Here is a 16333-nt window from a genome sequence, read left to right on the forward strand (position 1 = left end):
GGAAGATGGAGCCCTTGTCTCTTGGTGAGGACATTCTGGCTGCAGTGTAGAGGATGGATTGGAGGGAATAAGACCGAAAAAGGTGAGACTAGAGAGGAGGCTGCTGCAGTGATGATCAAGCCTGAACCAAGGATGGAAAAGAGTGAAGGAATTCAACATATATTTATTTATATATTTATTTTTGAGACAAGGTCTTGCTCTGTCACCCAGGCTGGAATGCAGTGATGCAAGCACAGTGCACTGCAGCCTCAACCTCCCGGTTTCAAGTGATCCTCCCACCTTAGCCTCTTGAGTAGCTGGGACTACAGGCACATGCCACCACACCCGGCTAATTTTCTAAAATTTTTGGAGAAACAGGGTCTTACTATGTTGCCCAGGCTGGTCTCAAACTCTTGGTCTTAAGCGATTCTCCCATCTCAGCCTCCCTAAGTGCTGGTATTACAGGTGTGAGCTACCACACCCAGTCTCAAAACATATTTAGCAGGTAGATTCCCCAAGGTGTGATGACTGCTTTAGTGTGGAGGGAGAGAAAAGATTAAAGATAACTTTTTTTTGCTTTTTGAGATGGAGTCTTGCTCTATTGCCCAGGCTGGAGTGCAGTGGCACGATCTCGGCTCACTGCAAGTTCCACCTCCTTAGTTCATGCCATTCTTCTGCCTCAGCCTCCTGAGTAGCTGGGATTACATGCACGCACCACCACGTCCAGCTAATTTTTTTGTATTTTTAGTAGAGATGGGGTTTCACTGTGTTAGCCAGGATGGTCTCAATCTCCTGACCTCATGATCCGCCTGCCTTGGCCTCCCAAAGTGCTGGGATTACAGGTGGGAGCCACCGTACCCGGCTGATTAAAGATAACTTTCAAGTGTTAATTCAAATAGCTTTTAGGGGAAAGTTCTGAAGTTTGGACTGTAGAATCTCCCCAGAATAGGTTTTGTGTGTTTTGTTGTTGTTGTTGTTGTTTTTTAAACAGAGTCTTGCTCTGTTGCCCAGGCTGGAGTGTAATGACATGATCTCAGCTCACTGCAACCTCTGCCTCCCAGGTTCAAGCAATTCTCCTGCCTCAGCCTCCCGAGTAGCTGGGATTACAGGTGCCTGCCACCATGCCTGGCTAATTTTTTGTATCTTTAGTAGAGACAAGGTTTCACCATGTTTACCAGGCTAGTCTTGAACTTCAAGTTCAAGTGATCCATCCACCTTGGCCTCCCAAAGTGCTGGTATCACAGATGTGAGTCACCATACCCAGCCCAAAATAGGTTTTTCCACCTCAGCACTATTGACAGTTAGGGTCAGATTATTCTTGGTTGTGAGGGCCTTTCTGTACATTATAGGATGTTTAGCAGCATCTCTGACCTCTTCCCATCAGATGCCTGTAGCATACACAGCACCTCTCCCCACCATCACCAGTTGTGACAATCAAAAATATGTCCAGATATTGCCAATGCCCCCTGGGGGAAAGATCAATCTGGAGACAATGCACCCCATCATATTCTGATACCATTATCTGACTTATAGTAGGTCCTCGACAGGAGTTCAAATCCCAGCATTTCCACTTAACATTTGCATATAGTTCACAGATCCTATAAAGCATTTACACAATTGAGATCACAAAGCAACTAGCTAGCAACACTGTGATAGGAACAAAACCCTCAACTATCAATATTAACCTTGAACAGAAATGGCCTAATGCTCCACTTAAAAGATATAGATTGTTAAACTAGATACAAAATTTTTTTTAAAAAGACCTAACCATGTGCTGCCTACAAGAGACCTACCTAACATGTAAAGACACCCACAGGCCCAAAGTAAAGGGATAGAGAAAAAGATATAGGCAACTATATGTTTTTACCTCTCTGAGACCCAATTTTCTCATCCTTACGTGAGAAAATCCCTTTCTCATAGGGTCTTCCAGTGAGATGACCCTTAATTAATTAAGTAGGTAAATAATGAAGAGATGGAGTTTCTAGAGATGAATCCAACTTGACAGTTGCAACTGTAGCTTCCCATGGAGTTGACACAGTCAGAATGCTCAGGGCACACCCTGCTGGTGAGGCACTCATTGATATCTGAGAAGCAGTGGAAGAGGGTGAGCAGATAAGAAATTGGGTGCCTAAGTTTAGAAATACATGAAATCATCCCACTGATAGATATCCACCCAAGACCCATCGCTGGGAGTCTGAGAGCATTACCAGTACAGGAGAAATTGCCCGGCTTTCCTGGTTTCCAGTTATTTCCAGTGGGAGAAGAGAAACCATGTAAACAGCTGCACTCATACCTCCCCGACAGGTTTTTGCAGACTGAATTAGGACCACAGGGCTGGCTTTCAGAACATTCATCAACATCTAGACAGAGAGTTAGAGTTACAAATTTGCTTATACTACATGGAAGACTGTATTTTGAAAAAAAAAAAATGTTAAAACAATATCTCCCATTCCATATGCACGTCATTCAATGTGACTTTGGTACTTTTTCCATCAAGCAATGAAATGTATGTCCTCATCTGGAATCTGAGCATGCTTGTGACTATGGTGGAAGTGACACTAGGTCACAAAAATATGATGTCCTTCCACCTGTTCTCTTGGGATGCTTATCCTTGGAATCCAGCCACCATATTGTGAGGAAACTCAACCATCCATGAAATTTTACAGTGACCAGGAATTTATTTACACAATCAGAGAGAGGAAGGGTGGGGAAGAAGAAAGGAAGGAAGGAAGGAAGGAAGGAAGGAAGGAAGGAAGGAAGGAAGGAAGGAAGGAAGGAAGCAAGGAAGGAAGGAAGGAACGGAGGGAGGGAGGGAGGGAGGGAGGAAGGAAGAAAGGAAGGAAAGAAGGAAGGGAGGGAGGGAGGGAGGAAGGAAGAAAGGAAGGAAGGAAAGAAAGAAGGAAGGAAATAAGTAAGTCACATTTGCTAGCAACACTAGCTAGTAACGCTGTGACAGGAACAAAACCGTCACATATCAATATTAACCTTGAACAGAAATGGCCTAATGCTCCACTTAAAAGGTATAGATTATTAAACCAGATTTTTAAAAAGGGGGGTGGGGGAGTACCTACATTCAATACCCAGCTCGCTTTTGCTTGATTTTACTACCAAATGCTGGAGGGTTTGAGGGGATATGAACTCACCTTTGCATTCCACTTCTGGATCCTTGAAGTGATTTTGTCCATTGCTGGACCGGAATCCTTGTTTGCAAGCACAAAAGTAACTGTCCACAGTGCTGGTGCAGGTGGCATGAGATGGGCACATGGTACTGTCTCTACATTTATTATCTAGGTGGTGTATAAAGAAAAATTTAGACAAGATGAGAGCATTAGAGTGAGGCTGCAAGGGAGTCCAGCATACAAGGGTGGAGATGGCTGTCATGGGTTGGACTGTGTTCCTCCCAGAAGATACGTTGAAGTCCTAAACCCTGGTACCTGTGAATTTCATCTTATTTAGAAACTGCATCTTTGTAGATGTAATTAAGATATAAGTTAAGATGAAGTGGTGCTGGAGTAGGGTGGACCACACGTGTCTTTATAAGAAGAGAAGAGACACACAGACGTGCACAGGGACAGTGCCATGCAACAGTGGAAACTGGGATCAAAGTGGTATGTCTAGAAGCCAAGGAACATCAAGGATTGCCAGCAATAACAAAAGCCTTAAAAAAAGGCATGGAACAGATTCTGTCCTATAGCCTTTGGAGAAAGACTGGCCTTGCCAATACCTATATTTCACACTTCTGGCCTCTAGAACCTCAAGAGAATAAATTTCTGTCATTTTAAGCAGACCTGGGAAACTTGATACAGCCACCAATTGTATTTAATAATGTACCTCGAAGACTCTAGACCCTTGGTACTCAAAGTAGGGTCTGTGGGCCAGCCAGATAAGCATCGCCTGGGAGTTAGATCGAAATGCAAAATCCACTGAATCAGAATCTGCATTTGAACAAGATCTCAGGTGATGTGTGTGCACAGGGAAGTTTGAGAAGCACTGATCTGGATCATTGCTAGCCAAAGTGTCCACAGACCAGTATCACCTGCCTCCCCTTGGATTCCAAGAACATCTTGGAAAATCAGATACTGATTCAGCAGGTCTGGGGAAGGGGGCCAGGGATTTTGCATTTCTAACAAGTGCCCAGAGGATGCCAATTCTGTTGCTCCATGGATCACACCATGAACATCCAACACTAGACAGAAAAATGTGAGAGTGAAAAGTGCAAATTTTGGGACAAGGCGGACCTGAGTTCAAGTTCCAGCAGCAAACCTCAAAGCCAAGAATGGTAGCTGTTCCCCCAAACCCATTCCACCCTCTTCCTTATAATAATAGAACCATCCAGTTGAGGACTGCATTCCCAGCTTCTCTTGCAGCTAGCTGTGGCCACCTGGTGAAAATCTGGCTGAGGAGAATGAATAGAAGTGATGTGTTCACTGTCTGATCATGACCTTGAAAAGAAAGAGCATACTCTACACTTCCTTTCACTTTTCACCTGGGCTGGAAGATGGACAGAGTGGGGTGATCCATTCCCAACTATGGGGGTGAGGCTCACATCTAAGGTTGGAGAGGCAACAAGGCAAAAGGCACCTGGGAGACGGGATGACCTCCTAGGCAAGGTTGTTCCACGACCCTGTTCCATCTTCAAGTTGGAGATTTATGAGATGGATAAAAATAAACATCTGCATTGTTTCATCCATAGTTACTTTGTTTCTATGGAAGCAATCAACACTCTATACTAGCCAGTCCAGTCTTGGGACAAGTGATTTCATGTCTCTGTACCTCAGTTTGCCTGTTTAACCACCACATTTAATAAGCCTCCAAGCCCTGTTGATCCCCCCTCCCAAATAACATTTGACAATTACCCACCATCACCCCACCATCTGCCTGATCCAGATCTTCCTCTAAATTCAACATTTCTACATACCTGCATTGTCCTCCACAGTCTTCTACTCCACACCATGGTCATCTCTGAATGCACATTCGACCTCCCACCTCCACCCTTTGCCTATAATGCTCTTTGTTCTCCTTAGAAATAAAACTCAAATCACTCAACATGAACTGCAAAGCCCCCAGTGACCAGACCCAACCACATCATTCAGCCTCATCATGTCAGTTTCTCTTTGCGCTCCATTTCTAACCTTCCTATCGCAGGGCCTTTGCACATGCTGTTCCCTCTGCCTCTGCTTTGCCAGGCCAGCTTCCACTCATTTCTCAGATCTTGCTTTAACGTCACTTCCTCCAACGAGCCTTCCCTGACTCCTCTATAGCTCCCTGAGCTCTTCTTTATGGAATTCATCAAAACTGTGACTGCTTGATTGTTTCAGTGATTCGCTCCTTCATGGCCACCTTCACCACCACACTGTGAGCTTCAAAAGGACAAGATCACAGGTGGGGTCAGTCTCCTAGGTGCTAGGAAAGAGGCTCACTTGATGCTGTCATTCTTGTGGTGGGCATGCGAGAGACGGAATCAACCTAAGTGTCCATCAATGGATGAATGGGTGAGGAAGATGTGGTATACATACTCAATGGAATAGCATTCAGCCATAAGAAATAATGAAATCGGGCGGGCACGGTGGCTCACACCTGCAATCCCAGCACGTGGGGAGGCCGAGGCAGGTGGATCACTTGTGGTCGGGAGTTCGAGACCAGCCTGACCAACATGAAAAAGCCCCGTCTCTACTAAAAATACAAAAAATTAGCCAGGTGTGGTGGCGCATGCCTGTAATCCCAGCTACTCAGGAGGCTGAAGCAGGAGAATCACTTGAACCATGGAGGTGGAGGTTGCAGTGAGCCAAGATCGTGCCATTGCACTCCGGCCTGAGCAACAAGAGCAAAACTCCATCAAAAAAGAAAAGAAAGAAAGAAAGAAAGGAAAGGAAAGGAAAGGAGAGGAGAGGAGAGGAGAGGAGAGGAGAGGAGAGGAGAGGAGAGGAGAGGAGAGGAGAGGAGGGGAGGGGAGGGGAGGGGAGGGGAGGGGAGGGGAGGGGAGGGGAGGGGAGGGGAGGGGAGGGGAGGGGAGAGGAAAGGAAAAAGGAAAGGAAAGGGAAAAGAAAAGAAAAGAAATAATGAAATTATATCATTTGCAGAAACATAGATGGAACTGGAAGACTGGAGGACATTATGTTAAGTGAAATAAACCAGGCACAGAAAGATAAATATTGCATGTTCTCATTCCTATGTGGAAGCTAAAAATAATCATCATCATTATCTCACGGAGGTAGAGAGTAGAATGATAATTACCAGAGGCTGGGAAGGATAGTGGGGAAGGGGGATAATGAGGGATTAACTAGTCGGTACAAAAACCACAGTTAGATGGAAGGAATAAGATCCAGTGCTCAGTGGCACAATAGGGCAACTACATATGAGTCAGGACATGTTATATTTGCCTTTCTGTGCCTGGCTTATTTCACTTAACAACCTCCAGTTTCATCCACGTTGCTGCAAATTGTGGAATGTCATTATGTCATTCTTTTTATGGCCAAATAGCAATCCGTTGTGTATGCAGATCACATTGTGTTCATCCATTCATCTGTTGATGGACACTGAGGTGGATTCCACATCTTGACTATTATGAATAGTAGACTTGGGCTTTGTATCAAAGAAAGATGAGAGTCATGGGAGGATTTAGAGCAGAGTAGGGACACAGCATAAGGTTTTAACATGAGCCTTCTGGCCACTGGTTGGAAGATGAACTATAGAAGATCAGAAACAAACTGACCAAGGACGGGGTGGCTCCACTTATCCAGGTGAACAATGTCAGTGGATACAACCCAGAGGGGAGCAATGGAGGGAGTGCAATTCAGAATTTTCTTTTTAAAGCAACACTAACAAAATTTGCCAATGGATTGGATGTGAAGGGTGAAAAGAGAGGAACCAACGATAATGCCAACATCAATTGGTAGTATGCAAAAACTAAAATGGATCATAAAAATAGAAGGAAGGGATTATCATGACTGTGACATTATTCGCCCTGTTTATGTTATACACTCAGTTTTGAGATCTAAGTTCTTTGCTCCTATAATGTGCCTTGTTTATTTCCCTTCCCTGCATGAGACCTCAGATGGTATCTCTCTTCTCATTTCCAGCTTCCTCTTTCATCTGCAGAGGCAACATTTCTCTATGCAGACTTCTGGTATTTTATCACTTGTGGTCCCTTCATGCTGTGAGTTTTCCATCATCCTCTTCCTCTAGCCCTCTCCCTCACAACTGAAACCCACCCAAGTCCAGAATAACAACCCAGTCTTGCGGGACTAGGTACCTGTTCACCTCCCCATCTCATCTCCTGCCCTCTGCCATCAGTCACACTCACCTTCACTCGGTCCTCCAACTTCTTTCCAACCTCAGGACCTTTGCACCCACTGTTCTGGCCATCAGTCACGCCACATCCCACCCTGCCCTTTTGCCTGGGTAACATCAATTCATCCATCCTTTAAGTCCACTGGAACATCACTTCCTTGAAAAAATTTTCCCAACCATCTCAATAAAGCCCTTTTTAAAAAAATCCTACAAAGGGACCAGGCACAGTGGCTCATGCCTGTAATCCCAGCACTTTGGAAGGCTGAGGTGGGCAGATCACCTAAGGTCAGGAGTTCAAGACCAGCCTGACCAACACGGTGAAAGCCCATCTCTACTAAAAATACAAAAATTAGCCAGGCATGGTGGCAGGTGCCTATAATCCCAGCTACTCAGGAGGCTGAGGCAAGGGAATCGCTTGAACCCAGGAGGTGGAGGTTGCAGTGAGCCAAAATTGTGCCGCTGCACTCCCGCCTGGGGAACAAGAGTGAGACTCCATCTCAAAAAGAAAAAAAAAAATCTACGAAGGACAGCTCATGTCTTAAAAAAAAAATAGAACATAAATAATTTTCAGAAAAAAGTAAGTTGGGATTGTATCCATCTGCTCTGACGCTGCTAATAAAGACCTATCCAAGACTGGGTAATTTATAAAGGAAAGGAGTTTACTTGATTGACAGTTCAGCTTGGCGGGGGAGGCCTCACAATCATGGTGGAAGGTGAAGGAAGAGCAAAGGCATGTCTTACATGGCGGCAGGCAAGAGCGTGTGCAGGGGAACTACCCTTTATCAAACCATCAGGTCTCATGAGACTTATTCACGAGATGCTATCACAAGAACAGCATGGGAAAACCTGCCCCCATGATTCAATTAACTTCCACTGGGTCTCTTCCTTGACACACGGGGATTCTGGGAGCTACAATTCAAGATGAGATTTAGGTAGGGACACAGCCAAACCATACCAGAATGAATTTAAAGTTTATCATAATGCAGGAAAATAATAGCTCTTTTATGGGAGGAAAAAGAAACAAACATACAAAACAGGGTAAAGAAAGATTTTTTTTTTTTTTTTTTTGAGATGGAGTCTCACGCTGTCGCCCAAGCTGGAGTGCAGTGGCGCGATCTCGGCTCACTGCAAACTCCGCCTCCCGGGTTCACGCCATTCTCCTGCCTCAGCCTCCTGAGTAGCTGGGACTACAGGCGCCCGCCACCGCGCCCAGCTAATTTTTTGTATTTTTAGTAGAGACGGGGTTTCACTGTGGTCTCGATCTCCTGACCTTGTGATCCGCCCGCCTCAGCCTCCCAAAGTGCTGGGATTACAGGCGTGAGCCACCGCGCCCGGCTAAGAAAGATTTTTTAAACCAGCACATTTTTTTTCTGTAGTGTTGTTTACCATACTTTAGATGTGTTCTCTGTTACTATACAGATTAAATAAAGCCTCAAAAAAAGTGGGTTTGTCAGAATCCTGCCTCTTTAAATTCAGTCTTCATTACTAACTTCCAAAGGATGATTTAATTTTTAAAGACCCCAAAGACAAAGAGGAGGAGGAGGAAAAGGAGGAGGGAAAGGAAGGAGAGGAGGAGGGGGAGGAAGAGAAGGAAGAAAGGGAGGAAAAAGAAGAGGACATTGAGAAATTGCAAAAATGTGGAACCAACCCAAATGCCCATCAATCAACAAGTGGATAAAGAAACTGTAGGCCGGACATGGTGGCTCACACCTGTAATCCCAGCACTTTGGGAGGCCGAGGCAGGCGGATCTCTTGAGGTCAGGAGTTTGAGACCAGCCTGGCCAAGATGGTGAAACCCCTGTCTCTATTAAAAATGCAAAAATTAGCCAGGTGTGGTGGCACATGCCTGTAATCCCAGCTACTTGGGAGGCCAAGGCAGGAGAATCACTTGAACCCAGGAGGTGGAGGTTTCAGTGAGCTGAAATCGTGGCATTGCACTTCAGCCTGGGTGACAAAGGGAGACTCCATCTCAAAAAAAAAAAAAAAAGAAAAAAGAAAGGAAACTGTGACATATATATATATCACAGTATATGTATGTTTGTGTGTGTGTATATATATATAACAGTATATGTGTGTGTGTGTGTGTGTGTATATATATATATGACGGAACACTACTCAGCCATAAAAAAGAATGAATTAATGGCATTTGCAACAACCTGGATGAGACTGAAGACCATTATTCTAGTGAAATAACTCAGGAATGGAAAACCAAACCTTGTATGGTCTCACTCATAAATGGGAGCTAAACTATGAGGATGCAAAAGCATAAGAATGACACAATAGATTCAAGCAATCCAAGGCTTAGGCCTCCCACAGTGCTGGGTTTACAGGCATGAGCCACCATGCCCGGTCTATTCCTTTTTTTATTTACCCACGTTACTTGCCTACATGCTTCCAGATCCTGGCTGAGTTCCAGAGGTATAAAGATTAATACAGCCTCTTCCCCACCCTCCAAGGGCTTTCTGGGATCAATAATAATGATGGCCGTTTTATCAAAGATAACCTTTTTGAAAATGTTTTAGGAATTTTCTCTTTTCCACGTATATGGATGTGACCATCCCCAACCCATTCTGAGAAAGATTTCATCTCATGTAGGAGAACTGGAGATGCTTTAGCACCAGACGCACAATGAGAGCAAAACAGTAATGTTTACTCTTTAATTACCAAATTGGTTGATTGAGTTCTCAGAAAGCAAAGACGTGAATGGGGAAAAAGATATCTTAAAAGTCCCTATAAATATTTCAGGAGCCAGTTGGACACAGTGGCTCATGCCTGTAATCCCAACAATTTGGGAGGCTGGTGAATTCTGGGGGCAATTTCAGAAGAAAATAGTCTCCTTTCAGACAAAAATACTCCTAAGGAAGCTTACTAAGACTCCAAGTGTATTCACTTTATCAAAATGGATTTCTGAACTATATGAAATGCAAGAATGTTGCTTGGGAATATTTGGGGTCGTTTAAAAATTAAGGTACACACATCTAGACATGAAACTCTGAAATATGGAATGAATATAAGTCAGTTCAGTTGATCCAACATGCTGGAGGTATCTTCTAAGGCTGGAATTTTTCAGTTTAGGCATAAAGCTACTGAATAAAAAGCAATTTCTGAAAAAAAAAAAAAAAAAAACAATTTGGGAGGCTGAAGTGAGAGGATTGTTTGAGCCCAGAAGTTTCTGACTAGCGTAGGCAACATAGCAAGACCCCATCTCTACTATTTAAAAAAAAAAATCAAGAAATCAGTCGAGTTTGGTGGTGCGTGCCTGTAGTCCCAGCTACTCGGGAAGCTGAGGCGGGAGGATCGCTTGAGCCTGGGGGTTCGAAGCTGCAGTCAGCCATGGTTGCACCACTGCGCTCCAGCCTGGGTGTTCGAGGACTGCAGCATCGAACCCCCAGGCTCAAGCGATCCTCCCGCCTCAGCTTCCCAAGTAGCTGGGACTACAGGCACACACCACCACACTCGACTAATAATATGTAAAATATGTTTTGTATATTAACAATGTATTATATTATACATTATGTATTATTAATATATAATATGTTATATAGTATTAATATATGAATAGTATTAATATGTATTTTAATAATACATTATATATTAATGTTATATAATATATAAATGATTTATTATTATATAATATATAATATTTTATATATCATATATTGTTATATTATTATATAATACATTATATATTATTATATAATATATATTTTATATATAAAATTCCCCTGCCTCAGCCTCCTGAGTAGCTGGGATTACAGGCACGTGCCATCATGCCCAGCTAATTTTTGCGTTTTTAGTAGAGATGGGGGTTTCAGCATATTGGCCAGGCTGGTCTTGAACTCCTGGCCTCAAGTGATCTGCCTGGCTCGGCCTCCCAAAGCACTGAAATTATAGCGTGACCCAGTGTGCCCAGCCTACAGTTTCTTTATCCACTTGTTGACTGATGGGCATTTGGGTTGGTTCTACATTTTTACAATTTCTCCATGCCCTCTTCTTTTTGCTCCCTTTCCTCCTCCTCTTCCTCCTCCTCCTCTCTTTGCTTTTATTTTATTTATAAAATATATTTTATATATAAACAATATATAAAACATATATATTATATTTATAAAACATAAAACATATTTATATATCAATAAAATATATAAAATATATTTTATATATTAATGTATTTTATATATTAATAATATATAATGTATGCATATAATATATATTAATATGTAGTGGATGTATTTTATATATTTATATATTAATATTACAAAATATATACTACATTATATACACACACTCTATATATATATATCAGGTGGTTTCCAAAGCTACCTCTTTGAAGTTAAGTTTCACGGCATCCCTATAGTTATCTGTATTTCACAGCTTGGGAAACTGAAGGGAGGTTACGTGACTTATCTGAGATCCCACAGCAATTCTAAGTACAAAGGAAAGATCCTGAAGTGAGAATCAGGAGACCTGCATGTTAACCCTTGCTCTGCCACTAACTAGCTCCCAGCAAGCATCTGGATGAGGCTCAGCTTCCTGGGATATTTCCTGGGGAGAAAACATTCTCCACCCCTTCCGGCATCTGCATTCTTTCTGGCCAACTTACCCTTCGTCGTTGGTTTCAGTGTGGGTCCTGTGTGCCTTTCCCAGCTGTGCATAACACAACATCCTATGAAGAGAGAAAAGAAAAACACCATGAACCACCAAAAGAAAACCTTTTGGGCTCAACCTGCAAAATTACTCCTGGCTTGGCCCCACGGAAACAGGTTTGAAGAGGCTAGATGACAAACCTAGTTAAGGAACAAACATACACTATTTTGCATAAGCTTAACAATGACCATTCCTGGTTTTCTGCACTTTGTTTTTGCTTTTCATTTTGTCTGTCTTTATCTTCTTTTTCTTTTTGATTAAATAGTTCCAGGCTAAGCCCTATGGTGCACACCTGTAATCCCAGCACTTCGGAAGGCCAAGGTGGGTAAATTCCTTGAGCCCAGGAGTTCAAGACCAGCCTGGGCAGTATGGTAAAACTCCATCTCTACAAAATACAAAAACTATCTGGGCATAGTGGCACATGCCTATAGCCCCAGCTACTCAGGAGGCTGAGTTGGGAGGATCACTTGAGACCAGCAGTTTGAGACCAGCCTGCCTGGGCAACACAGTAAGACTTCATCTCTACAAAATAAAGTTTTTTAATTAGCTGGGTGGTGGTGACCCCTTGTAGTCCCAGCTACTCAGGATGCTGAGGTGGGAGGATTGCTTGACCCCAGGAGATTGAGACTGTAGTGAGCCAAGATCACGCCACTGCACTCCAGCCTAGGTGGCCCTGTCTCTAAAAAAAAAAAAAAGTTCCAGCTGATTTTCAAAAATATACATTAAAGCATGCATTCTCAAAAGGGGTGATATCTCCCCCAAAGGACCCAAACTTGGTTCTCAGGAAGAGATTTTTTTAAGCTCACTCTTTTATGTATAAGATACATATGTATATACAGAAAATACATATATAGATACACAGTGTGTCTATAGTATTAAAATTTCATGACAGGGTAGGGCAGTTCATTTTTCATTTCTTTTCCTTTTTTTTTTTTTTTTTTTTTTTTGAGATGGAGTCTTGCTCTGTCGCCAGGCTGGAGTGCAGGGGTGGGATCTAGGCTCACTGCAACCTCCAACTCCCTGATTCAAGCTATTCTCTTGCCTCAGCCTCCCGAGTAGCTGGGATTACAGGCACGTGCCACCACGCCCAGCTAATTTTTGTATTTTTAGTAGAGACGGAGTTTCACTATGTTGGACAGGATGGTCTCGATCTCCTGACCTCATGATCCGCCTGCCTTAGCCTCCTAAACTGCTGGGATTACAAGCGTGAGCCACCGCACCCAGCCCATTTTTTAATGTTTAAAGGCAATGCAGCCCTGCAGCATTTAGGTCTCCTGCACCATCATCATTATCTCCATCATTATCACTGTCATCATCACCATCATCATCTTCATCATCACCATCATCATCACCATTATTATTGCCATCATCACCATTATCATCATCACCATCAACATTATCACCATCATCACCACCATCATCACCATCATCACCAACTTCATGGTCATTATCACACCATCATCACCACCGTCATCTTCATTATCCTTAGCATCACCATCACCACCATCATCTTCATTATCCTTAGCATCACCATTATCATCAACGTCATCATCACCATCACCGTAATCATCACCATCTTCATCATCACTATTATCACCACCACCATCATGATCATCACCATCATTATCATCACTATCATCATCACAACTCTTTGCTGATTAGCTTCAGGGCAGAATAAGGAGTGTTAACCGTTAATACCATTGCCAACACCCCAAAATAACAACTCTACATTTCTACATTTGATGCCCACAGGCCACCTATTTCTTCTAATGTAGCCTGCCGGTCAACAGGTCCCACAGATCGAAACTCCCAACTTCTATCTATTATTACTAACAAAAGTTCTTCTGCTCATTCATTAATTATTTTAGAGGCAATTCAGCATACTGTTTAGGCATACAACGTCTGGAGTCAAAATGCTTGGGTTTAAAAATCTGGCTTCACCAATTAATGATTGTGTGGCCTTGAGGAAGTTATTTAATCTCTTTGTGCCTCAGTTTCCTCCTTGTTAAAATAGGGGATTCAGATCCACTGTACAACAGCAGAGGAAACCCATACTTGCTACTTAGAATATGTCCCCGATATCCTCCATTCTTAAATGTGATCCAATGACCAAAATACACAAGACATAGAAGAAAAACCAGAAACATGGAAGATAAACAAGGTTGAGACAAACTGACACCTGAAGAAAGAGAAGTAAGAGCACAGGAAGGGTCTATCTCATTGTTCAGGACTCAGCTCGAATTGCCCCTCCTCAACCCCAGACTTCTCCCTTCAACATAACCCCCAACCACATTCTGTAACAACTTCTTTCACAGGACTTATCACTACCTGAAATTCCTATGTTTACTTATAATTTGGGGCAACATAGTGTAGTGGAAAAGCTTACAGACTCTGCAGTCAGACTGCCTGGTTTGAAATCCTGCCTCTACCCCTTATTGACTAAGTGGCCTTGGGAAAATTATTTTATCTCCTTTGCCTCAGCCTTCTCATCTGCAAAATAGGACTAATAATAACCCAATGTCATAGAAATGTTGTGAAAATTGGATACATTCTATGTTTAAAGAAGTTACAGCAGTGCTAAGTGGACTATGATCTTTTGTGCCTTCTTTCCCGTCTGCTCCTACCTACTAGAATATCAGCCTCAAGAGTGCAGGAACTTAGTCTTTTTTTCTCACTGCTATATCCTCTAGTGCCTAGAACAGCACCTAAGACACAGGAAGTGCCCAGGAAACACAGGTCAAATGAATGACTATTGAGAAAAATCTAATCTGACAGATGGACTTCCCTGGGCAATGGAATTTTGTCAAAGGTTCCCCGAATGAAGGTGTTTGCAGCATCCAGCCTGGACTTATGATCTCTTGGCTGGACCATCCATGGCCCTCCCATTTCCCCTGAAGCCTATTTCCAACCCAGGCCTCCCCTAGCCTCCCATTCAACCTCACACTTACCCCAGAAGAGGAGCAGGTTGAAGCCACGCATTATGCTGTGGTTCTGTCATTCAAAGAGAAGAAGCTTTTCTACACCCTGGGTTTTCGGTAACCAGAAGGTGTGGGAAGAGGGGAAGGCGGAGTCAGAGTTGCTCAATGCTGCCCAGTCATCACAGCCCTTTTTGCTGAGTTGCAGACAGCCTAGAAAATCCTAATTTCCCCCCTTTCTCTGCAATAAAGAGAAGTTAATCTGCCTAATGCATACCATTCTCTCTCTCTTCTTCCCACCATCTCTCCCTTTTTCTTTCCCATCAACATCTATCTCCCATCTCTCAACACCACCTTTCATTGCACCCAATAAAGGAGCTTCCATTTCCTGCCTCCAGTGAAGCAAATCTCAGCCCTTAGGATCTCTTCCCAGTCTCCCGTGTAACAGCCATCACAACCATCATGTACCAGGCACTCTGCTAGGCACATTGACAACAAAGTGTAATTTCATTATCATGTCAACCTCATAAAGTAGGAATTCCCCTCCCTCCCTCCATTCACCAACAAAATGGAAACTGAGACTTGCAGAGGAGTTATAACTTGTCCAAGATCTCTCAGACCTGAGATTTGAACCCAGGACCCTCTGACTCCAGAGTCAAGAGCTTTAACTATCTTATTTTCCTTCAGATCTCAACTCTGTCTAACCACTATACAGCAACACTTCCACCCCATTCCCAGCTTCCTAACTCTCTCTGGTAACATCTTAGGGTCTCACAAGGGCAGACCCTCAGACAAGAATTCTAGCAAAAGTAGTTTATCAAGAAGGTGACCCCAGAAAACGCCAGCTGGGGAAGGAGAAAGTGGAACAGGAAAGGCAAAGAGCCAATACCGGGTGTAGAGCCAATACCAGGTGTGTCTTCAAACAAGTTACATGGTGAGAAAGTGGAACTTAACCTCCCCAGGTACGTCTGGGAAGTGGCATGGAACATACTCTTCAGTTATTCTAACCGAGGGGTGAGGGAGCTGAGGTATTTATATCCCACCTACTGTCAGTCATGGGTTGACTTGAGGCTTGCTCCTAGGGGGTGTCAACCCCTTGAAACTTCAGGCCTGGCCTCCAAGCAGATAGAATGTGCTGCAGTTGATATAATCCCACTGATAACAAATGGCAGTGACTGGCAGATATTGAAGTAGTATCATCCATCTGGGGTAATACCCAAGGTTCATTGCCTCACACCAAGGAAATAAAAAATGCAGACACGGTCAGGTGCCATGGCTCACACCTGTAATCCCAGCACTTTGGGAGGCTTAGGAGGATGGATCACAAGATCAGGAGTTCAGGACCAGCCTGGCCAAGATGGTGAAATCCTGTTTCTACTAAAAATACAAAAAATTAGCCAGCGGACGTGGTGTTAAGTGCTTGTAATCCCAGCCACTCCAGAGGCTGAGGCAGAGAATTGCTTGAAACCAGGAGGCGGAGGCTGCAGTGAGCTGAGACAGTGCCA

General features: G+C 43.4%; 1 protein-coding gene across 3 annotated transcripts in view; it reads right to left on the bottom strand.

Moving 5' to 3' along the window:
- Nucleotides 1–14917, bottom strand: part of ADGRE1 (adhesion G protein-coupled receptor E1) — a 58710-nt gene extending 43793 nt beyond the window's left edge. For all 3 annotated transcript variants that reach the window (XR_012093257.1, XM_073017050.1, XM_073017049.1), the window contains exons 1-4: nt 14862–14917; nt 11870–11932; nt 3123–3266; nt 2187–2339 (exon numbers count right to left, since the gene is read on the bottom strand). Coding sequence is in view for 2 of the 3 variants with exons in the window: in XM_073017050.1 (XP_072873151.1) it covers nt 2187–2339; nt 3123–3266; nt 11870–11932; nt 14862–14892 (391 nt within the window). In the remaining variant the exon portion in view is untranslated. The remainder of the gene's footprint in view (nt 1–2186; nt 2340–3122; nt 3267–11869; nt 11933–14861) is intronic.
- Between the last annotated feature and the right edge of the window lie 1416 nt (nt 14918–16333).

Source organism: Chlorocebus sabaeus, chromosome 6 (genome assembly GCF_047675955.1).
Source record: "Chlorocebus sabaeus isolate Y175 chromosome 6, mChlSab1.0.hap1, whole genome shotgun sequence".
Classification (NCBI taxonomy): domain Eukaryota; kingdom Metazoa; phylum Chordata; class Mammalia; order Primates; family Cercopithecidae; genus Chlorocebus; species Chlorocebus sabaeus.